The 25,635-nt window shown below is 38.3% G+C and overlaps 1 protein-coding gene across 8 annotated transcripts in view; it reads right to left on the reverse strand.

Moving 5' to 3' along the window:
* Hydin (HYDIN axonemal central pair apparatus protein) overlaps nucleotides 1-25,635 on the reverse strand; it is a 410,895-nt gene that overhangs the window by 216,087 nt on the left and 169,173 nt on the right. For all 8 annotated transcript variants that reach the window (XR_015448741.1, XR_015448747.1, XM_087204682.1 and 5 more), the window contains 5 exons: nucleotides 22,171-22,238; nucleotides 12,049-12,284; nucleotides 9,494-9,594; nucleotides 2,843-2,978; nucleotides 366-530 (listed from right to left, as the gene is read on the reverse strand). Coding sequence is in view for 6 of the 8 variants with exons in the window: in XM_087204682.1 (XP_087060808.1) it covers nucleotides 366-530; nucleotides 2,843-2,978; nucleotides 9,494-9,594; nucleotides 12,049-12,284; nucleotides 22,171-22,238 (706 nt within the window). In the remaining 2 variants the exon portion in view is untranslated. The remainder of the gene's footprint in view (nucleotides 1-365; nucleotides 531-2,842; nucleotides 2,979-9,493; nucleotides 9,595-12,048; nucleotides 12,285-22,170; nucleotides 22,239-25,635) is intronic.

Genomic DNA, 25,635 nt, shown 5'->3' on the forward strand with positions numbered 1-25,635 from the left:
GCTCAAGTTAGGCTTAAGAACAACTGATAAAAAAAAAAGAACAACTGGTATAAAACGAGGCTACTTTTTTTTTTTTTTTTTTTTTTTTGGTACCGGGGATCGAACTTGGGTCCTTGCGCTTGCACAGCAGGTGAAACCACTGAGCTAAATCCTCAGCCTCAGGCTACTTTTTGATGTTTCCACAAATAGTTTTTGTAGGTAACACCACATTTGTATTTTACCATTGCAGAGTAAAAATGTAAAACTCTGCAACTACAGACAACTGGAGGGCATGTAAATTTGGTGTGTGCATTAAAGGAAGAAGCTCAAAAGGCTTGATAAGGAGCGCAGCAATTTCAGTTGTGGTTCTGAAAACTAGGTCTCACCAAAGGAGGGTCCTGGCTTCCAAAGACGGAGATGTAAAGCGTGGCCCTGTGCTCTCCGGTGAGCTGGGTCTCCAGGGCCAGTGGTACGTGCACAGTGCTGTTGGGGGGGATGAGCCCGCAGGGGGAGGGGGCAGAAAGCAGCACAGCCAGGGGGTCCTCACACACCTGGAGAGAGAAAAGCCAGGGGGGTGAGCAGCCCCACGTGGGTGGGACAAAGAGCCCATTATTTTGAAACAAGTGTTGTCCTGAGTCCATTGGGCTTCTCTAGAAATGTTGCCTTGTTCAGGCAAGTCAGTGGGGATGAGCACCTCAATTCAGCCAAAAAGGAGGTTTGGTTAAGTGAAGTATGTATAAGGCTCCTCCTCCATATTTCCCAGCACTGCAAGACTCGGGGGTGACACACACAGATGAGTTCAGGACAACAGCCCTCCACTGCCAAGCTCCTAGCCTGGCTCTCTTTACCTTCAGGGTTTGTGCCCCATCAACGTGCCCCTCAACACCCCGTTAGGAGAGGCCAGGCCACCAGCACTTCCTGAGCACATGATGCTGTTCCACCTCCAACTCTTAGAGTGTTGTTCCCTGTGACCTGCCTGGCACATTTTTCTGAGATCCCCCGAAAGCTTGGGGACCTGCGAAGTCCTTTTCTCCACCATGCTCCAGGCAGCCCTGTAACCATCTGCATGTCCATCTTCTTCATGGGCCGCAAACTTTTAGGGCATGACCCAGGCCCTCCTCTCTACACACCCACTTTCTGGCCTAAAGTATGTACTTCATATGTGTTTTTTACATGAGTAATGAATGAATACATGAACGAATGAATGTCATCCAGTGTTCATCCGTGTGCAATTCTCACAATCCTGTTCTGTCCCACATTACTAGCTTTTATGCAACAGTCACACACAAAAAATCTTATGGTCAAGTAAGTTTCGGTAACATTTTTTAGGGTGGTAGATCTTGTTATGTAGTTCAGGCTGATCTTGAGCTCACTATGTATCCCAGGCTGGCCTTGAACTCACAGAGGTTCTCCTGCCTCAGTATCTTGGTGCTGGGATTATAGGCATGTACCACTACACCCAGCCAAGTTTTAGTCTCCTGAAAAATACTTCTAAGGACTTTTGTTCCTCAGGAGATGGAGTGTGCAGGTGTCGCCCTTCTAGAGCCGGCCGCACTCTTTCTGCACCTGGTCAGGCCTAGCATGTCCTAGTCACACTCCTCCATCTCGCTGTGCAGAGTGCCGTGCAGAGCCCCACTGGAGAGTGAGGCAAAAGAAAACTAGCAATACTGATCATATCTTCATCCAAGTGTTGATGTTTTACCCCATTATAAGTTGTTAAATTAATTGTAATTTCTTACAATATGACATGAAAATATTACATCTTGATAATTGAGTGTTTGGTTCCCCCTTAAGTTTTCTTCCCAAAACAAGTGTTCTACCCTGTTCTCAGCCCTGATGTGCAGAAATTGCTTCATCTGACTCTAATTTCCTCTTTTAGAAGAGTGCTTTGACTCTTCTACCCTAAGAGAGGCAGTTCTTCTACCCTAAGTCTCTGCTCCAGGTTACACACCAATTTGGCTCCTCTTGTGACTTAGATTGGCAGATGACACAAATCACACTTTTGTTACTCGCAATGCAATGCATTTTCAAGTTCCCATTAAAAAGTACAGTGACAGGATCTGAAGATAAAACTCTAGCTGTGTTTTTACCCACGTCTGCCTATTCCTTCCTTGAGCTCTAATTCTCTGATACAGCCTAAGCCTGCGTTCGTTTTGTGGCCTCCTTGCTGCTCTTTTAACTGATATTGTCTGTGAAGCCAAATAACCCCCACTTGACTTTTCATATGAGTTTATATTGGAGTACTGTACTTACACAACTGAGATTTAAACTCAAATGCATCTTAGTAACCTTCATTAGCAACCTTCCATTACTCTAGTGTGTAGATCTTGGGATCTTTTATCTATACGTAGACTACTTAGTCTCCCACCTAGCCAGATGTAGTAGCATGGGGAGAGACACATTTCATTAAGACATAATCCTTCCTTTCTCTTCCTGTATTACTTCTCACCTTCTGGACCAACAAGTCCATTTATAAATATTGCATTACTATATATTGGTGATGCTGATCAAATCACAGCCATGGGCAAAATTAAAACTCATAGTTTATTTCCCAGGCTTGGTTAATTCCCAGGCAATTATTTGCAGGTGCATGGCTGTATGTTGGCTTAATTGACACTTTCTCTTTTTTATCAAGGGCAATTTCCCTGGGAAATGAACAACTGTTTATACCTGCAGCTGCTCACTCATGCAGATGGCGATCCAGCTGGGGCTTTGTAATCCTATCCCTGGCTTATTTGAGGGTTAAAAATCAGAATTACATAAGACCATGTGTTTAGGAATATGGCTCTTCAGAAGGATGTCTCCTGCTCATCAAGGACCTCTAACAGAAGAAAAATCAGCACTGGAGGATAAAGTAACTCACCGGAGGCAGAACCTCATAGCATCCTGGGAGGTCAGCGTGATTGACAAGCTGGACAGTTTTCTCATATGGGTATTTCAGGAAGCAGAGCCCAAAGTCCACCTCTGTCTTAACTAGTTGAATGGTAGGTACAATACATCTGCTCAAAGGAGTCCATTAAATCAAAATAGAGAGATTGTTTACATATAGAGAACACACAGTCTTAAGTTTAATACATTTGTCACTGTCTTGTAGCAGTTTTTTTCTAATAACTACATTAATCATTTTCAGATCTTCTCTGCTGTCATCCCTCTCCCTGTCAACTATTTTTTAATCAAAAAAAGGACTAGAAGCAGAACTCTTTAAACAGCTGTCTTTTGTGGGTAATGACTAACATTTCCATTGTTTTTCAGCTGGGCCTTCTTTTGACAAAGGGCCCCATGCTGCAAGTTCCTTAGGGCAGTGGGACTGTTTTCATGCCAAACAGGGCTAATGCCACCAGCATGGGGTCCTTACTAGCTGTGACACTTTGGCCAAGGCAGAAAGTCCCCCGGGACTAGTAACAGCTCACATCATCTAAATAATGGTAATAATTCTAATTCCTATGCAGAACAGCTGTCTTGAATGAGGGGCTCTGGGCAGCTGCTCAGCCCAGAACTGGCATGGTGACAGAGGTTCTGATATGGAGGGGCTGGGGAGAGGAGGGGAGGGTTGTGTGCAAGGAGCTGAAGTCCCATGTTTGCAGATGGTCTGTTATTAGGTGACCTGGGTTTTATTTTGTGTCTGTAGCTCCCAGTGTCTAACCTGCCCTATGTCACTATTGCAACGTACAGTGTAATGGCAGTGAGTACTGGCTTTTGAATTAGACAGAGCCAAGTTCAATCCTGACCTTATGAAATGTCACCTGTGTTACTTTGAGCCAGCTGCTTTCTCTCCCAGCATCCCACTTCTCTCACAGGTAAAACGAAGGTTGGTGTAGGGATTGATATTGTCATTGCAATGCTTCTTAGGGTGTCATGGGGAATCGAGGAAATAAATGTGAATGGAGGGCACAGCCTGGTGCCATGTGAGGTGTAAGTGCTCGGTGAGAGGAGGTGACCTGTGGTGTGGCAAGCTGTCACTGCTGGCTTCCTGACCGAGTCCCTTTAGGGTGCAAGTTGCAAAAGCAACACTTCAGTTGAGAGTCAGGGAGTAGCTCCTGCAGATTACACTGAAAGGAAGGACATGAACGGGCCTTTCTTTAAGCCCAAAGCGTGTGATCGAGCATGAGATGAGCATTGATTTTTAGCTAGAATGGAAGTTGTCAGTTGACCCAATGACTTTTAATCCTTTGCTGCCTAAAACGCTGTAGCTGAAAGGGTTTATATTATTTTGCTTTCATTAGTAGGAAACTCATAGCTTCTCTAGATATTAGTTTTTAAATTCAGTATTTCTTTTTAAAAAAATTATTTTATTGGTACATTTTAGGTGTACAATATAATGACATTCATCAATGGAAATCTGCACCTTTACATAATCTCCCTTGGGTCTTATTTTTCCCCCTTCCCCTGCCCTCCCTTCAAGCCCTCCATCCCTCCCTATTTACAAAGACCTTGTTTCCATTTTTTCATTTTCCCATATTAATTCCACTCTCTTCTTTCCTTTCTCCTACCCCTTCCACTTCCCCTTCCCTTTGCCCCTTTTCTTCCTATTTCACATTATCTATTATACCTTTTAGTCCTTATTTACACTTTCAGTTTCTCACACTAGAGAAACTATTCAGTATTTACACGTGTGTCCTATTTATTTCACTTAAGAGCATTGCCTCCATGTGCATCCATTTAAGCTACAAATGTCTCTAATTTCTCATTTTTTCTAGCTGAGTAGTACTCCATTTTATAAAAAAACCCACATTTTCTTTATCCAGTTTACAGTTGATGGGCAATTGGGCTGCTTCCAAGTTTTAGCTATTACAAATTGTGCTGCTATGAACATGTGTACACATATATCACTGTGGTATGATTCTTTTAATTCTTTGGGGAAGATACTCAGCAGGGGAATATTTGGGTCAAATGGGACTTCCAGTCCTAGTTCTTTGAGGTATGTCCATACTGATTTCCACAGTGGTTGCACGAGTCAACACTCCCACCAGCAGTGGAGCAGGGTTCCTCTTTCCCCACAGCCCCGCCAGCAATTGTTATTGGTTGATTTCTTGATAGCAGCCATTCTTTCTGGAGTGAGGTGGAATCTCAGCATTGTTTTCATTTGCATCTCTTGAATGACCAGTGATGTTGAACATTTTTTCATGTATTTATTTGCTATTTCTACTTCTTTGTCTGAGAAATGCCTGTTCACTTCAGATGCCCATTTTTGGATTGGGTCTTTAAATTTGGCAGGTCTGATTTTTTAAAGTTATTTATAGATTTGAGATAGTAGGGCTTTTTCTGAGGAACAGCAGGTGAAAATGTTTTCCCACATTGTGGGTTGTGTCTTCACATTGCTGGTGGTTTCTCTTGCTGTGCAGAAGCTTTTTAAATAAGAAGAGATCCCACTTGTTGATTGTTTGTGCTAGTTCATATTCAATTGAGTTTTTGTTCATAAAATCTGTTCCTACACCAATGTCTTCAAGAGCTCTACCTAACCTCTGTTCCAGCTGATTCAGTGTTTCTATTTTAACATTTAGATCTTTAATCCATTTTGATTTTAGTTTAGTGTAGGGTGAGAGATATAGGTCTAGTTTTAATCTTTGGCAAGTTGAAACCCCATTTTTCCAGCACCATTTATTAAAGAGGCTATCTTTCTTCCAATGAGGGTGTTTGGCTCCTTTGTCGAAGATGAGATGGCTGAGTGTGTCTGGTGTTGTTTCTGCATCTTCTAATCTGTTCCACTGGTCCTCAGGTCTGTTTCTTTGCCAGCACCATGCTGTTTTTATCACAGTAGTTTTGTAGTATAGTTTTAAGTTGGGGATTGTGATACCCTCTGCCATGTCTCTGTTACCTAGAATTGCTTTTGCTATTCTGGATCTCTTCTTGTTCCAAACGAATTTTTGGATTGTTTTCTAAAGGTTTGTGAAATATGCTGTTGGGATTTCAATTGGGATTGCATTGAATCTATATAACAGTTTTGGAAGTATGGCCATTTTCACTATGTTGATCCTTCCTACCCAGGAGCAGGGGATGTCTTTCCCTTTTCTGATATCATCTCCAATCTCTCTTTTCAGGCTGCTATAGTTTTCAGAGAAGAGGTCTTTGATTTCTTTTGTTAGGTTGATTCCTAGGTATTTCAGTATTTTGGATGCTATTGTGAAAGGAATTATTTGCCCTATTTCTGTCTCAGTCAGTCTGTTGTTTGCGTAGAGGAAAGTTATTGATTTTTGTGTGTTGACCTTGTATCCAGTTACACTACTGAATTTGGTTGTTAAGTCTAGAAGACTTTTGGTGGAGTTCTTGGGGTCTTCTATGTAGAGCATCATGTCATCTGCAAATAAAGACAATTTGACTTCTTCATTTCCTATCTTTCTTCCTTTTATTTCTTTCTCTTGTCTAATTGTCATGGCTAATGTTTCCAAAACTATATTGAACAGGAGTAGTGATAATGGACATCCTTGTCTTGTTCCTGATTTTAGTGTGAAGGATTTCAGTTTTTGACCATTTAGTATGATATTGGCTGTTGGTTTTTCATAGATGGCTTCTATCAGATTGAGGTAGAGACTATTCCAATTTTTTATAGGGTTTTTAAAAATTATAAATGCATGTAGGATTTTGTCAAATGCTTTTTCTGCATCTATTGAGATAATCATATGGTTTTTGTCCTTGGCTCTATTGATATAGTGCATTACATTGATTGATTTGCATATATTGAACCATCCCTGCATCCCTGAGATGAATCCCACTTGGTTAGGGTGTATGATCTTCTTGATGATCTTTTGCATTCTATTTGCCAGTATCTTATTAAGAATTTTTGCATCTATGTTCATTAGTGAGACTGGGCTATAACTCTCTTTTTCAGTTGGGTCTTTCTCTGCTTTGGGATCAAGGTGATGCTTGCTTCCAGCAATGAATTCAGGAGTATTGCTTCTCTTTCAATTTCATTGAAGAGTTTAAACAGTAGTGGCAGTAATTCCTCTCTAAATGTCTTGTAGAATTCAGCAGCGAAGCCATCAGAACGTGGGCTTTTCTTAGTTGGCAAGTTTTTAATTACCTTTTCAATTTCATTGGTTGATACTGGGTTGTTTAGAATTTTTAGGTCTTCTTCATTCAACTTTGGTAATTCATAGGTATCTAGGAATCTGTCCATTTCTTCTGTGTTTTCCATCTTATTCTCATATAGGTTCTGGAAGTAGGTATTGATGATCCTCTGGATTTCTGCTGGGTCTATTGTAATTTCATCCTTTTCAGTCCTAATTGCTTGGATTTGGGCCTTTTCTTTTCTTTCTCTGATAAGTTTAGCTAAGTGTTTGTCAATTTTGTTTATTCTTTCAAAGAACCAAATCTTTACTTCATTGATTTTTTGTATCATTCTCTTAGTCTCCATTGAATTGATTTCTGCTCTGATCTTTATAATTTCCTCCCTTGTATAAGCTTTGGATTTGTCCTGCTCTTCTTTTTCTTGCTGAGGTTCAGCATCAGGTTGTTTAATTGGGCTCGCTCTGTTTTCCTAATACGAGTATTCACTGCTATGCATTTCCCTCATAAGACAGCTTTTATTGTGTCCCATAGATTCTGATATGTTGTACTGTCATTATCATTTAATTGAAGGAACTGTCTGATTTCTTCTTTGATTTCTTCTTTAATTTCCTCTGTGACCCATTGGTTATTCAGAAGTGTGTTGTTCACTTTCCATGTGTTTATGAAATTTTTGCGTTTTTTTTGCTATTGATCTCGAATTTCATTGGACTATGGTCTGATAATATACAGGGAATAATTTTAATTCCTTTGCAATTACTTAAACACATTCTATTAATGAGTATATGGTCTATTTTTGAGAATGAACTGTGTTCAGATGAAAAGAATGCATATTCTGATTTTGGTGGGGTAGAACACTCTGTAAACATCTGTTAAGTTTATTTGTTCAAGAGTTTGTCTGAGTTCTAGTATTTTATTACTTACTTTTGTCTAGTTGATCTATCTATTTGTGACAGTGGGGTATTGAGGTCCCCCACTACTATTGTATTAATGCATATATGACTTTTCATGTCCACTAGTATTTGTTTTATATAGTTGGGTGCACCAGTGTTTGGTGCATAGATATTTATGATTGTCATCTCTTCCTGTTGGATTGTTCCCTCTACAAGAATATAGTGTCCTTGTCTCTCTTAATCAGTGTTGGTCTGAAATCTACTTGATCTGCAAAAAGGATAGCTACTTCTGCTTTTTTTTTGGTTCCCATCGCATGGAGTATTGTTTTCCACCCTTTAACTTTCAGTCTATGAGTTTCTTTTGAATTAAGTGTGTTTCTTGTATGTAGCATATTGTTGGATTTTGCTTCTTGACCCATTCTGCCAGTCTATTTCTTTTGATTGGTGAATTGAGACCATTAACATTGATGGTTATAACTGATACGTATTGAGTTATCATTGTCATGACTTTTTAATTCATTATTTCTTGTTGATAGCTGCAGGGCCAAGGGATTGGAAAATATCAGAATAAAGCTTCATAGGAAAGATTTGGAAGACTAGTCTATAAGGCAAACTTGGATATAGAAAGTCCACGATCAGAATTTTTGATGATTTTAATCAACAGAAGTAATTTAGGTTTTGAAGGAATACTGAGTAGATTGAGGCATCACAGTGAGTTCTTTAGGGTTGTTATTTGTTGTCAGTTACACACATGACATATGAAATGGTGCCAGTTATCTTCTCCCCACTGACCATCCCATCTGCACCTTTTTTATCTTCCTGAGATTCATGAGAGATTTAAATTCTAGAGACTGACGGGTTAGCATGATTGATTTTCCTACAACATTTTATCTTTTTCCTTTACCCAGCATTTTCATTCCCACACTTTCAAGTCCTAGTTCTTGACACTATTTGCTTTGGGAAGAGAGTGGCCCCATGATTTTATTTAGGGTCAAGTCATCATGACTAGGTGACATCACCTCCCTCACTGCTACTACCCCCAGGAAGGTGGTAAGTGGGTCAGGGAGACATAGTCAGCCAATGGCAGAGGCAGGATTTTATTCTGACTCCAGAGCCCCTTGCTGCATCTCTAAAATAGAGAAGTTGGTGATGATTCTGAGAAGTTTATATTGTAGGAGATAAGCCTCATTTAGGAGGCCACTCAGAGCCCACAGTTTAAGTCATAGTAAGTGTGTCCCGGAGCAGGGACATGCTGGCTACATAGATCTTCCATGGTAGGACAGAGTAGTGCCTTCCTACTGTGTGGCTCTGCAGTTCTATATTGAAAGATGAAAATAAAAAAACAGCAACTCATCCCTTCTTCCTGCTAACATCTTTTCTGATTCAGATTTTGAACATCAGACCCATTAGAGAGCACTGTTTTTTGCTGCAAAACACACAACCCTTTGTATCTCCACCAAAGGTGCTTTGAAAACTCCTGTTGTTCTAAAGCTTTGTCCTTAGACTATCAGACCCTGTTTCCCTTCCCAGGAAGGCAGAATGAATCCAGTGTGCACTGGTCCACAGCCTAGTCCTGGGGTCAGGGGAACCCTGGAAGAGAGGAAGCAGGTGAGTGATACCTTGCTGTGACTAAGAGAGCCAGCACCTCTTCTCCCACGCCCTCCACATCCACAACCAGTGCCAACTCGTATTTCTGCACAGTGTTGGAGCATAAAGTCACCTGAAAAGAAAAAGGTGAGAAGTTGCTGTTCTAAAAGGCCATCCCTCTCTCTACACAGGGGAGAGAGTAGCCAGGAGGAGGACTGTGCCATGCCCACCAGTGTGGTTTCCAAGTTCTCTATGTGGATGGATGACATTTTACATTCTTGAGTTGAACAAGTTACACTGTGGGGTCAGGGCATGCTGAGTAGTTTCAAAGGCCAGGTTAGAAACTGAGTGGCTTTTTTGTACAATAGGTTTCCTCATTTCTGAGGTGGTTTTATTAAAGAAGCTACATACCCACCTGTTATGATTTGGGTCTAGATGTCCCCCCAAAGCCTCATGTGGCTTGATCTAGAGTGTGTAAAGCTGGAATTGATTCATGATGCAATGCTACGCTCAAGGGCACTAGGATTAAGGGTGTGAGTGCTACTGGCCTAAGTAGGCTGAATAAGATAAAAGGGGCAGGAAGATTCTGGTAACCCTCCATTGTTACTTTGCTGCCTTGTGCATGCCATGTTGTTCCTGCTCTGCCATGTCTGTTTGTCATCCCTGCCTTAGAGGTGGCTGATTATGGACTGAAACTTCTACGAACTGTAAGTCAAATAACCCCAGTCCCTTTTAACTTTGGATGTTCGGTATTTTGTCTCAGCAAAGAGAGAAAAGTAACTAACATACCACCCAAGGCAGTAGTGGTGGTGGTGAGGATGACAATGAAGGATGAACAATAGATTTAAAAAAATCTTTAATTATAGCAGTTGAAATTGTTCCTTATACTTCTGGACTATCTAAATTATGAAAATTCAATGTACTGAGAAACACTACAATAATATTTCTCTTACATCAAAATAAATGAAAATAATCCTGTGAGTTTCAGAAAATGGTTTAAGAAATCAATCCTTTTAACCAAAATCTTGGCCCCCATTATTAGAGTAGAAAACAGGATGCTCCAAAGAAAGGTCCATCTGAGGACAATATTTGACCAAAATATTTTACCCATTGTTTTTATTTTCTGCTTGGAAACTTTATATTTAGGCTTTGAGAGCCTTGTTACAAAACTTTTAATTGCTTTAAAATGATTTGCACTGGAAGAGATACTTGGAAGTAGAAAACAACTTCTGGCATGGGTTAAGCCTTTTCTATCTATAAATTATGTATCAAGTACTAATTAAAATTTTTTTGGTCACAGAGGGAATCACTGGATGCAAATTTGAGTCCATACAGACCTGGCTGAAGTGCAGATCAGGAGGGAAAACTGAAGCTTGGAAAAAGCTTTTTCAAATATAAAGGAAAAAGACAATGAAGGTGAAGTCAGTGACTTGGAAAGAAAACTTGTTGGATTTGGCAAAAAGCAGAGAACCCTAGCAGGATTATGACTCTTTGTTTATGTGGCTGAGCTGTGGTTAGAAGGAAAAGAGTAAGCAGTTTTGGCAGAAGGCTGATGGAGAGATTCTGTAATAAGTCTTTCAAAATCTTCCTGCATTATCTGGGAAAAGCAAAAGGAAAGATAGGTCACATGATGGCTGAGCATTATTAAGTAAAAAAAAAAACACATTCTATTGCAGCAGCATTTTCCATCAGGAAAATCACAGTTAGCAATCCTGAGATGTAATGATTCGTGATATCATCAAACTTCATTGGACTTGTAGAGAACCCATGGAGGAGCTGAAAATGCTCAGAAAAGACGCAAGATGAGTGGATTTGAGGTGAGATATTAAGAAACATTTAAAGCAAATTTGGGGAATAACATGATAGCTAGACTAAATATTTGATGGCAGTGACTAAAGAGGAAGTTACCAAGCTTAGCTGTGAAGTCTTCCTTTTTCTCTTTCCCAGAAAACATAATATCATTTCAATTTAATAGCCTTCACTACTGCTAGACCTCACCGTGTGGAGAAGCAAAGGGAGGGAAGATAGCTAAAATCCCTTTCAGTTAACTGTGAAATAGTTCTGCTGGTGGCACTGTGAGGCCTTAACCAAGGCACTGCACTGTCCTGATTTCAGACCAAGCACTGGGGTGGGGGGGTGGGGGTGGACCAGCAGCCTCCTCACAGCTGTTCCTCTGGATCTAAATACAGAGCACAGATAGAAACACTGCATCCACATCCACTGACAAGCCCAGATTTGTATTGCAAATCTGAAAAAGATGAGTGTCACCTTTGGCATAAATCTGGATATTTATTTGTTATAAAGGATCCAAGTCTGAAGGAAAGGAGAATCTAATTATCAGTGAGTTCTTCCACTGTCTGCTGTTGGTGCTGATGTGTGTACTGCCTGTACAGAGCAGTGGTTTCGTGAGACATGACAGAAAGGCCACTTTGTTCTAGCAAAGGCCATGCATCTGGATTAATGGAAACCTACTTCCTCGTGTGACTTGACAAGCATCCCTTCGACTGCCTCTGGGCAGAGAGAGAACCCCAGGTGAGACCTGATGGCTGCTTGAGGTTTGGCTGCTGGGCTGTGTACTGTGTGTTACCTTGATAGCTGCAAATCCCTGCGAGCGAATGGTGCCCCAGCTGGGAATTATGGTGAATTCTTTAGGTTTCACTGTGGGTGTTTCTTCACTGGTCCCAGACAGTCTTCTGTTGGTTGAAGCCTGCTCACCACTTGGGATGCTTTCTGGGCCAAGGCCATCCCCAGGGATGTGCAGTTTGAAGGTCATAGGGACCAAAGATGTATTATTGAGGGAACACATCAGGGTATGAGGAAATCCTGGAAAACAAAATATGACGTGAGAAATCAAAGCCCCCCCGCCCCCCATAGGCTCCCTTGGCCATCAACTTCCCTAACAACTGTCAAACCTTGTTAATGAATGTTTTATACAGCTCATCACTACTGAACTCCAAATTGTCTTAAATATTGTTTTCAAGAGCACAAACAATAAGTGCATTTCATGCATTCATTCAATGACTATTTCAAATGCATTTCCCATGTACCAGGATAAACAGTAGATATAAAACAATCCCCTTGATTGTTATCTAGGCCCTTCCAAAAAAGCAGTCTTTATTATTGGTTTATTAAATTGTCTTAAGTATATTTTGCATATATTTAAATAAATAAAATACAGATTTTTTTTTTTAACACAGAACCACGTTTGTTCCTTTTTTCAGTGCTGGAAATTGACTCCAGAGGGCCTTTGTACTGAGCTACGTCCCCAGCCCTTTTTTATCTTTTTATTTTGAGACAGGGTCTCACTAAGTCATTAAGTTGCCCAAGCTGTGTTCAGTCTTGCAATTCTCCTGCCTCAGCCCCTCAGAGTGCTGGAATTACAGGTATGTGCCATGCTGCCCATCTCATGCTGCTCTCTTTGTTTTTTTTTTTGCCAGTGTAGGAAAGGAGAGTATGGTTTTGCCTGCTGTGACCCAGAGAATGCCAAGACATGATAAAGTTAGTTCTGGACCTGAGATGCAAGGGCTCAGGGTTGATGACACAATATGGAGGAATAGCCTCTCTCAAGAGAAACTCAGTGAACTGATTTAGAGTTGGCCAAATACCAATACCAACCTTCTACCTCTCTCAGACAAAGCTGCTTGGTCACAATATACTCAGCCTTTTTGTGTTCAGTTTGGTGAGACTTGTGTTCCTTTCTTAAGAGATATGAATCTTTCTTGCCAGGCAAGAAATATACTGAGTGATTCCACACTCCTGGGGCAGAGAGGGTAAGCCAGTCCCAGCACCCAGAGGGAGGCTCCCCACTGCCATTTCCATGTTCCTAGGGCAGAGAAGCTGAGCCAGTCCCAGCACCCAGAAGGAGGCTCCCCTGCCGCCATTCCACGTTCCTAGGGCAGAGAAGGTGAGCCACGTGGGCACCAGAAGCACTGCTCCCCACCCTGTGGAAATGAGAAGACACATAAGCAAGCCTCAAAAACAGACTTCCAGATCACCTACAGCAACCCCAAAGGGAAGCGAGATGGAACAATCTGATACTGGACTCTCTGAACTGGCAACAAAAGAGGATCTGGGAAAAATGAAATCAGAAATAATTACTCAGGTAACAGCAAAGATTGTGCTTATAGTGCAAGACATGATTAATAAATCTAGAGAGGACACAGATAAAAAAATAGAGGGGCTGAGGAACATGCTGGAATACCAACATAGGAAACAAATGGAATCCATAAAGCAGATGCAAACAGATTTCCAGGAGATTAAAAACTCCATTGAAAGTCTGTGCAGCAGAATGAACCAATGTGAAGATAGAATTTCAGATATAGAAGATAAGATTGCAATTAGTGACTAGGAAAAGAAAAATTGCTTTAAAATTGTAAGGGAACATGAGAAATCAATCCAGCAGCTGCTAGACGATGCAAAGAAGAATAACATAAGACTGATTGGAGACAATGAAGAAAGAGGAGAGAGTGCAGATGACATAAAAAAACTCTTCACAGAAGTGATGTCAGAAAACTTCTCAAGAAGGGGAAAAGAACTTGACATACAGATAAGTGAGGCATATAGGACTCCAGCTAGCCGTAATCAAAAAAAAATCTACACATAGGCATATAATAGTTAAGATTCCAGAAACCCAACAGAAGAACAAAATTCTACAAGCCGTGAGAGAAAAGAAACAAATCACATACAAAGGAAAGCCCATCAGAATCACAGCAGACTTCTCAATCCAAACCCTCAGACAAGAAGAGCTTGGAGTGATGTATTTCAAGCCCTAAAGGAAAACAGCCTCCAACCCAGATTGATGTACCCTGCAAAACTATCTTTCAAAGTTGATGGAGAAATAAGATACTTTCATGATAAAGAGCACCTCAGGAACTTCATGAATACCAAACCAGCACTCCAAAAAATTTTAGACAATATCCTAGGAAAAGACAATGAGGATCACAATCCCAGGAAGCCCAGCAGAATGAATCCATTGGGCGTGACAAATTAAATGCAAAGGGGGAGAATCCAACAAAAAGAAAAAGTCATGACAAGGCTTTTAAAACTTTTAACTTCATCTCCTAATGAGTGTATAATTCAATCTTGTTATTGTACTGATTAGTATTTTTCTGATTCTAGAGTTGCACACCTCTCCTTGTGCTGTACTGGCTATTTATCATCTTCTAGTGTCTACTTTTCAATTGGGTTATCTATTAATGAGCTGCAAGAGTTCTTTATATATTCTGGTCATAGGTTATATGCATTGTAAATATGGTCTGTTTAAGGACTACTTTTCATTTTAATGATGTCATTTAAAGTTCTAAATTATTATGGAATTTCATTTATCAAATTTTTTCTTTTATACATCATGTTTTTTGTATCCTAGGTAGTTCTTGCCTACTCTACATTCATAAACATTTTCCCTTACAATTTCTTCTTAAAGTTTTATAGTTTTAGTCTTTCATATTTAGGTTCATAGATCCCTTCAAGCTATTTTTATGTATGGAAATAAAGGGTTGAGGTTAATTTTTTATATACGGATACCAGGTGTTCTAGTGCCGTTTGCTGAAAACACTATCTTTTCCTCGGCTCTTGAATCGAGTTTATATTCTATAAAATATTAATGTTAAATAATCTTTCAAAACTCAGTGGACCATATATGTGTGGTTCTATTTCTAGATTCTCTGTTTTATTCAAATGATCTATATGTCTTTCCTTACACCAACACTGCCTTGATTACTGTAGCTTTAGAAGAATTCTTAAAATTAGGTACTAAACATCTTCCAACACTGTTTTATTTTCTTTGAACTTTTCTAGTTCCTTTGTACTTCTACATAACTTTGAAATTTTAATATCTAGTTCTTCATTTATAGCAAGTATACATAGACCTGAATTTTATATATACCTTCTGTTTCTAATCCTGCTAAATTCAAATACAAGTTCTACGGGGTCCTAGAGATTTCTTAGTATTTTCTCTGTAGATGTTCATTTCATCTACATATAAAGATTTTGCTTCTACCTTGCCAATCCTATCCTAATTATGTCATTTTATTGCCAGACTATTTTGGTTTGGGCCTAGGTTTCAAAGTTTAATGGACAGATGAAGAGTAAGCATATCTGCCCTTGTTCCCCACCTTAAGGAGAAAGCATTGTATCTTCTCCATTCATATAAGGCGTTCTCATTGGAAGTATGGAGTACATGTCTTTAATCTGTTGAGAAGGTTCTGTTCTACTTCTAGTCTTCTGATAGCTTTTACCATGAACAGCTGTAGAATTTAGTCCAATACTCTTTCTCCAACTAGTGACAGGATCACATGGCTTTTTCCTTTCCTCTGTTAAAATGATGACTTTTGGGGGTGGATCGTCCAATGCTGAACCAACACTGCCATGCCTATAATAAAACCACTTTCTACATCCTGCCAGATCTGACTTCTAATAGTTTGCTTTGTTAAATAAATTTTTACCTATGTTCATACTTTTTTCTTCTATTATCTTTATCCAGTTTTAGGATTACCACAATGTTGATTTCCTAAAATGAGGGGAGAAGTGTTCCTTCTTTTTTCTACTTTAAATGTTTGATATAATTCATCAGGTAAAATGTATATGAGCCTGTTGTTGTCATATAGGTAGGTTTTCAAGCTAGGAATATACTTTCTTTAATTGGTTCTATTCAAATTTGATATTTCCTCCAGAGTTAGTTTCATTAATTTGTCTTCCAAGTTACTTCTTAGAAGTTGTCAAATTTATTTCAAAACAGATTTTTGTAATATGCTTTCTATATCCTTTTAAATTCTTTAAAATCTGTGGTAATATCTCCTAGGTCTTGATATTTTAATTTAAAAAATGTATAATTGATATTGTGTAATAGGAAGTAAAAGTCTAAAGGAGCAGGGGAAGTGGGAGGGGTAGGGGAAAGGAAAGAAGGGGAAAAAATGAGAAAAGGAAAAAAATGGAAACACAATCTTTGCAAATAGGGAAGGGTGGAGGGGGTGAAGGGAGGGCAGGGGAAGGGGAAAAAAAATAAGAGCCAGGGGCCGGGGATTTAGCTCAGTGGTTTCACCACCTGCTGCACAAGTGTAAGGACCCGAGTTTGATCCCCGGTACCAAAAAAAAAAAAAAAAAAGTGTAACTATACCAAAAATAAGAGCCAAGATACTCATGCAATGGTACAAGATCCCAATGATGGATGTAAATGTATTTTATACCTATAATGTACCAATAAACTTAATGGGGGAAAAACAGAGAAATATTACTGAGTGCTGATTTTGAATTTCCTAGGTGGCCACTGTATCTGCAGCCACTTTCAGAACAAAAACTATCTATAACCATAATATAAGTGCTTATTTCTGCTGGATGCAAGTCCTCTCTTCTATCTTGAACCCTGCTGTGATAACATACACTTGATCTCTTGAAGTACCTTTTCTGTAAGGGTTATTCTCAGATATTCCAGAAGAACTGCTAGAAAGTTAGTTTCTCAATCATGTAATTGGTCTATTTCACTCTTCTGAACTTGCCCGATAATGGCTCTTGAAACTATAGATGACTTACCCTATTTTACCTGATTACTTGTGGGTTAAATTTTCTACTAAAATAGAGTATATTACAAAAAAGTGGATCCCACAGAGTCAGACAGATGTCCAGAACCATTGCTCAGACTACTTCCCTGAAGCCACAACTTTTTCATTAGAACAAAACCAATTATAATCTAGTTAGAACAGTTCCTCATATTACTATCTGTATACTCCATTTTGCTTGTCCAGAGCCTGAAAGAAGGGGACATTAGTTAAAGATTGAATGGCAATTAATGTGAATGTTATTCCTGGTTGTACTGCTCTGTCGTGAATGTAAGTGTTTTAGGTTACAGATCTCTATGCACCCTTCACTTAGTATCTATTAGATGAAAGGTCTGTATTTACTTGCCTTTTCTTGGAATAATTAACAACATGACTCGGCAAAATGTTCAAGGATTCACAGAGGTAACTCATACTTCTCCCAGTACTTACATAATGAACAACATTCTCAGAAGAGTCAATGTTCTTTCAATATGCATATTTTTGCCTGATTAAAAAGCTCCTAAGACTTCTTGAAGACTAGCAGCTGAAGATTCTAAGGCTACAAGCAAAGATATTTATAATTCTCTAAAAAGATGGCACATCATTTGGAATATGACCTCTCTATTGAAGAACAATCCCTATCTAAAGAGAGTATTAAGTCAATTCAGTGACCATGTAAGACCCTAAATTAAGTTAAAATGGAGACACTGTTGGGTAATCCATTGGATAGTTTAGATAATGGATTCCTAATTTTTCTAGTAAAATGAAAATCTCCATAAAGCAAAGGGAACTGTGTTGGCAGATCATTATGCAAAGCAGGTGGCTCTTTGGTAGTTATTTATGAAAATAATTCAGAATATGCGTGATGAGTAAACACATGCAGTATATACAATCCATTTTAGACATAAAATTCAGACTGGTATTTAGAAAACAAACACTGCCTGTAATGGGGATCTTCTGTCCAGTTCCATGGGCTCAGGCATCTCAATTATGCCCCCAAATCTAAGATGACATTTGACAAAATATTATACCACAGATGCCAGCAAAGAAGGGATAAGATGATCTCCGAAGAAGAATCAGTAGGAAATCTTCTCCTTTGTAGCTGCGCAGAGACTGGCTCCTACCTCATATCTTGCCATCATATTCTAGGAAAACTGTGCATGTGGTATATGGGTTTCCAGAATGTAGATAGATGGTGATCAAATCCCATAGTTCAGAATATGTGCTCATAATTATCTGAAAATTCCTCAGATGGGCTTGAACCTTCCTGTACACAAAGATCACTGCCACAACTCTGACCAGGAAGTTACAGACTGTAAATTTCCTACTTGGGGATATCACCTTGAACTAGAAGAGACAAAGAATCTCAGAGTATGTTAATCCTTTGATCAAGAATTTCACCATCCACAATCTCTGGGTAATGCAGAGCATGAAAGTAGTATTATGGATTTAAAATTATCCATGAACTCTGAGGCTGTTGGAGTTCTTTGGTAGTTTTGCTTACAGTTCTGATGGCCATTGGATTGGGTTAACTCCCTCTGGAACTCAGACTATTTGCTTTATGAAATAATAACTAAAAGATCCATGTGGTTACAAACCTTTCATCAATCTGAGTCAACCTTGCTTCATCAGACATAATTAAATATTGTCAAAAACGAACTCATCTTTAAGTTCAAGAAGGCTTCTCTAAAAACCCACTCTCAGAATCTCCCCCCTCTTTCAGGCTGAAGAAAGACTACTATAAAAAATACATCAATAAAAGTCTTTAGAGCTTTCTAACAGCTGACCCTGCAGTTAAATTTTGAGGTGGACCTATGAGTAAAAAGAAGCTCATAGAAGCTCAATTCTTAGCATAGAATTCTAGGCTAGCAATTATTTTCTCACAATTAATTTGAAAAGTGCATTACACTATCTTCTGGTACTATTGCTACCATAGATATCTGCTATTCAATTGTTATTTTGTATATAATTTTTCTCTCTAGTAGCTTTCAAGGTCTTCTTTTTATCTTCAAGGTTCTTGAGATTCATTATGATGTTTGGATTTACTTTGCCTATATGCCGTAAGGCCAAAGATTTTGCTTTAGTTAACTGAAAGTATAAATAAGGACTAAAAGGTACAATAGATAATGTGAAATAGGAAGAAAAGGGGCAAAGGGGAAGGGGGAGTGGGAGGGGTAAGGGAAAGGAAAGAAGGGAATGGAATTAATATGAGAAAATGAAAAAATGGAAAACAAAGTCTTTGTAAATAGGGAGGGATGGATGGGTTGAAGGGAGGGCAGGGGAGGGGGGAAAAATAAGAACCAAGAGAGATTATGTAAAGGTGCAGATTTCCAATGATGAATGTCACTATATTGTATACCTAAAATGTATCAATAAAATAAAAATTTAAAAAAAGATTTTGCTTTAGTTAAAAAATTCTCAGCTACCATCTTTCCAAATAACACTTTTTAGCTATTTCCACTGTCTCCTCCTAACACTACTCTATTAGGTTAACATTGGAACTTTTAAATGAATCTATTTTTTTAATTTCTCCCTATTTCATTTTCATACATTTAACTCTTTTTCTTGTTGTGCTGTGTTCTGCATGGATTTCTCAATACTAGTGAATTATTAATAGATAAGTTTTATGCCTGACTGCCAGAGTTTTGGGAGCTCAGTGGAGAGAAAAGAAGATGGAGGAGTCTTATAATCCAGTGTTTTGAGTGGAACTTAATTCCTTTGTATCTATACAATACTCCAATCTCAGCTACATCAACTCACAGACCCTTTGGTTCATCTAGTTCACACATGAATTTCTAGTCTCGTGCTGGTTTCCAAACTGTGTGGGATGGGGGTAGTGATTGGAGGGGCTTTAATTGCTACATCTAGAATCTCCTAGTCGTACTGCACCTAGGACTCATACAAAAGGAACATATTAAATATCTTGAATAAATGTATTTATTTTTAAATTAAATAACCACCACAGCAGCCTTTTGGCTGGTGATGGTAATTTTGTATAAACAAAATCTGTTTCATAGGTATATTTAAGAGAATGCTTGCCCTGCCAGACACAGATTTGCTTTGAGAATCTTTGTCCCTGACAGTCTGCCTTCTGCTCCCACCACTGTTAAAATTGTACCTGGAAATCACTAGTGACCTGGGCTCAACTTGGAGCACACTAACATGAATTCTAACTATTTATGTTAGAAACAGTCCTTTTAAAAATTAATACCTGTGCTTTGAAGGCCTTGTTTTTGCTGATGTATTATGGTCATTGATACTTACTGGATACTACAAATACTTAAAAACAAATGCAACATTTTGAGGACTCAGTGGCCTTTGCTTGCTCTTTGCCACCCTCCACTGAGATGCACTATATTAGGGATCTTGATGTATTTAAATGTCTAAATTCTATATAAGAGAGTTTTGGATATTCTTTGGGCTCAATAATCGGTTTACCATTGCTATACAGCACTTATATGAACACTTCAGAGAGGAATTGTATAGTAGATTACGGACAAAGAGTTAGCATGAGGTTTCCTGGAGTAACTGCCTTGGGACGCGTCTTTAAACTCTGTTTCCTACTTCTGGGGCAGCATGACACAGGGCACATGGTCTGAATGTTCTGGTGCTGGGCTCTGTAGCACAATTCTGGGAAAAGCATGCTGCTGCCATGCATTAGCTGTCCAGACAGCCCCTTGGACTCGGTGTCCATTACTTGGAGGATAACTGGAGAGGTCTTGGGGTACAAATACGCATCACACTGTGCACTAGTCAGCTTCAATTAGAAGAGGGTGCCTCTCTTAATTGGCCACTGGATGACCAAGATCACTTTTATTTTCCTTCAGAAGAGCCTATCACTCAAATATATCATACTACCTTGCACAAACCCTTCCAACCATTTTCTTATACTAAAGGAATAGGCATTCTACTCTGTTTATATTGATTTTTCTACAGTATCTACTTTCTGCCATATAATGTATTCAGGGAGGGCCACTGTATAGATTAATGTGTTCTGAATAAATAAAACTATCTTAACTCCCAAATGTTATAGAACTGGCAAAGACATTAGGAATAAGCATTTCCCAAAGAACTATTTTTCCCCAAAGTAGATGGGCCTACTCAACATGAAGGAAGACAAACGTGAGGCAATAAAACAAAATAGAAAGGATTATGAAATAGGAATCAAAGCTGGAATTTCTCAACCTTTTTTTCATTATTGCATTGTAAAAAGAAAGGTAAATTACTTTCAAATTGAAACAAATTAATCAAATGTGATATAAGTAAGATTTAAATTCTCCCCAACAAACACTAAAGAATAAGATTCTGTTGGGTAATATTGAACTTTGGTGGAGGACTCTAAACCACTGTTACACTTACGGTGCTTTTCATTACCCAAGAACAAATTTTTGTCTCTTTGGGAGTAACATCATCCCTTTTGCTGTGCATGAATTTCGACAGATGTCAAATGAAATACTAATTCTGCTCCTGCTGTGTGGGCTTAGAAAGTTGTTTAACTGTCTCAGGGCTCAGGGCTTCTTCCTCTAAATTGAAGATATTAAGTAGAACCTCCACATAGGATTACTAAAAGGTTTAAATGAAGTACAGCATGTAATCCACTTAGCAGTGGCTAAGAAAACCAGTAAGTGAAGCTTTTGTTAATACTTCTGCTAATGTTGCTATCATTTTTATTAGTAGGGAAGCTCAGACAGAAAGAAATGGCTCAGGGAAGCAACTGAGTGAGAAGACAACTAAAAAATATTGAATAGTCCTCAACTTGGAGTGATGGAACACCTAAATCTAACCACACTCAATTTACCTTAAACTTGAGAGCATCTCTATGAAGAAACCATTGTGCAGCCAGACTGGCAAATTAGAATCTGTGTTTAAATACAGTGTAGAGTGTTTAGACAGCAGAGCAAAGCATGAAGTGCTATGTATGTCTTGCTGCTGGACTAGGGGAGACAGCCATGGCCTGACAGCACTTAGTGCCTGGGACAAAGCTACTACTTTCACATACGAGCTAGGAAGCAACACCCAAATACCCTGCCATAGAGAAAGAAAGGAACAATTCTCAACCCTTCTGACTTTTACCTATTAAAGAAATGCTAAGAGATGTTTTGTAAACCTTCTTTCTCCCAATGTAGAGACAAAAAAATTCTATCCAATTTCTAAATTTAAAATGGAAAATTACTCACCATAGGAAACATCACCAAAGTGCAGAGCAGGAACATTAAAATGAAAAGTAGGTCCAATGACACAGCCTCTGAAAGCAGGAATACAAATTGGGAGAGCAGGGGGAGAATTCAGTGAATTCAAGGTAATGATCAGCAACTGGGGAGAGGGTCAGTACTAAAAACCTTAACTTGGCATCAAATCAACTACAGAATCTAGGAAACTATGAGGTGTCTATCACAATAGCTCATAAAATTTTTTTTGTCTCAAACCATGGGTATTAGCAAATGATGCTGTGATTAACCTATAATCTCATTTCTCCCAGTGAATAGGGCAGAGGCCAAAGAGAACTATCACTAAACCAATGGTGCAGAAATATGGGTAGTTTGGATGAGTCATATATCATGTAAAGTTATTAATTCATCAAGAAATAAAAATTATAGGCCTAATCATATAAACATCAAAGACTATCAGTGATGTCCCATGCTTTCATAAAACTGTTTTAATTCCATTCCTACCACCACCTCAAGTGATCTTGGCCAGTGGCTTTACCTCTGTTAGCCTCAGTTTCTCTTCCTCCAGTGTAAAAGAAAGGAAAAGTAAGAAAGGAGTTCAGAAAATTGCACAAATGAGGCATTTAATCAGTGCAGAAGTTGAAAGAGGCAGAGAGAAATCACATTTGTTCAAAGGTACTTATAACAGAAAACTGTGGCTGAATTATGGTACCATCTGGACTTAGATGTGGTCACAACAACTCTAACAGGGATATTTTCTGAGCATTAGGAGAGTTTCTGCCAAGATTTTGCCATGGATCAATGCAGGGATGTTTTATAATTATAATTTTAATGACAAAGCAAGAGATTGATCCAATTATTATGATGTGTTAAAGGAAACAAGTTAATGCAAAATGTATCCATGCTACAGTTAAAACTTTATAAAATTACATATGCCAAAATAGGAGGGAATAAAACTGCTCATGAAAAATTCTAAAAATTATATTAATTTTACAGAGTGGTTCATCTAACCACTTAAAATATTATGCCATGTAATTGTAGGAGCAAATAGAAATAGCAAAAGTATAACATTTGTTCTGATGTCTCAAGGCAGAGTAGCAAAAATTATGTGCTATTAGGTTTAAATACCCGACAATAAAAGAGTAAGAAACAAAATTCTGGAATCCACAATATTAACTTCATAGACATTTCTTGGGCCCAAGACAGTTTTTCTGACAAAGTAATAAGTGAAGTCAGTGTTAATGTGGAGGGCCGGGAACAGGTGATATATTATATGTGAATTTCAGTCTTTAAAATTATACATTTACTCATGATATACACCAGGTTTTCAAATTACTGTTCATAGTTTGATAGTTTTAGACTATTTTGGACACTTGAAACACTGAGCTTTAAAGTAAGTGAAGTGGACAAGGAAATTCAGGTCAATTTCTCTTAGAAATTGGTGATTAGTTTGGGGATAAAACCCCATACACATTTTTTCCAGAGTCTGGTTTTCCTTCCCACTGAAAGAGAACAGAAATGAAAATTAAAAAAAGACAGTGTCATAGGAATTTGGACAATGTTAATATCGAGAAGATGGAATCAGAGTCTTAACCTTCGCAGAGCCACTGGGGTGCTCATTAGTCTAAGTTCACCTGAGAGACTGATAAATCCTATTAACCATGGTGGAAGACCCGAGTACATCTCACCCTAATCTGACAATGCTGCACTACTACTTTGGGATCTTTAAGAGAAGAGAATAGAGATTTTAAAAAATTCATCCAGGAAATGACAGAATTATTATTCAATCTTACAGGCTCCTGGGAAAATTTTAAATGACCGCTTCACGGAGATAAAATTCACACATGATAAAATTCACTCATTTAAAGTGTACAAATCAGTGGTTTTTGTATTGCCACAGATATGTGCGACCATCACTATAATTTTTGAACATTTTCATCACCTCAAAAAGAAACTTCATGTCCTTTAGCTGTCAAACTGTATCCTTCACCCCCAGACCTAATCAGCCACTACTTTACTGATTTACATGGATTTGCCTATTCTGAACATTTCACATAAACAAAATTGGGTAATGTGTGATTCTTGTGATTGGCTTCTTTCATTTGCTGAGATATTTTTAATGTTCATCCAATGTACTAGGTTGTAGTATGTATCCATGCTTCATTCTTTTTTATTCATTTTTATGGTCAGATAAAATTCCATTATATGACTATACCACATTTTGTTTATCTTTGGCTACTATGATTAATGCTGCTATAAACATGAAAGTACAGGATTTTGTGTGGATATGTTCTCATTTGTCTTGAATATATGTCTGGGAGTAAAATTTCTGTATTATATGGCAACTTTTGTTTACCTGTTTGAGGTGTTGTCAGATTGTTTTCAAAGGTGGCTTCAATACCTTACACTTTCATCATCAATGTATGACTGCTATGATTCTTTCACATTTTCACCAATCCTTATTTTCCATTTTATTATAGCCACCCAGGTGGGTGTAAAGTGATATCTCATTGTGGTTTTGATTTTCATATTTTTGATGAGTAATGATGTTGCGAGTTTTCATGTCATTGGGTATTTGTTTTGGAGAAATGTCCCCTTAGAAGCTTTGTCTAATGTTTAAATTGAATTATTTGTCTTTTTATTGTTGAGTTGTGACTATTCTTTATATAAATTAGATGTAAGTCCCTTATTAGATATACGGGTTCAAATATTTTCTCCTATTCTGTAGGTAATCTTTTTACTTTCTTGATAGTATCCTTTGAAGCATTTTACATTTTGGTAAAGTCTAATTTACTTATTTTTCTTTGGTTGCTTGTGCTTAAATGTCATATTTGAGAATCTCTGCCTAATCCGCAGTTATGCACATCTGTGCCTGTATTTTCTTCTAACTGCTTTATAGTTTTAGTTTTCACATGTGGGTCTTTGATGCATGCTGAGGAAATTCTCTTCTTACTTTGTTGAATTTGTTTCTCTTTAAATCATGAAAGAATGTTGAATTTTGGTGAATGCCTTTTCTTGTGTTCACTAAGATAATCATGTAGGGGTTTTCTTTTATCAATAGTATATGACATTAATGGTGATTACACTGATTAATTTTTGTATGTTGAACAAACCTTGCATTCTTAGGATAAATTCCATTTGGTCATGGTATATAATCCTTTTTATATATTGCTAGATTTGGTTTGCTAGTATTTTGTCAAGGACTTTTTGTATCCATATTCATAAAGTTTATTCATTAATTATCTTACATGTTCATATGAGCAGAACTACAGTTTTATCTTCCCCATTTTCGTATGGAGTCTTGTTTATGTGCTAGACATTGTGGAGGTACTCATGATTCTGAGTAACATTTCCTGATGCCAAGAAGACAAGAAGCTTGATTCAAAAGTTTTAAGAGTTGGTCTTTTAGAGCTCATGGATACAGAGCTCAAGGGATCAGATGAACTGCTTGTCATGACATGTGAATTATTATGG

Source organism: Heterocephalus glaber, unplaced genomic scaffold (genome assembly GCF_053883595.1).
Source record: "Heterocephalus glaber isolate CG9 unplaced genomic scaffold, H.glaber_assembly_v1.0 deba00000071, whole genome shotgun sequence".
Classification (NCBI taxonomy): Eukaryota; Metazoa; Chordata; class Mammalia; order Rodentia; family Bathyergidae; genus Heterocephalus; species Heterocephalus glaber.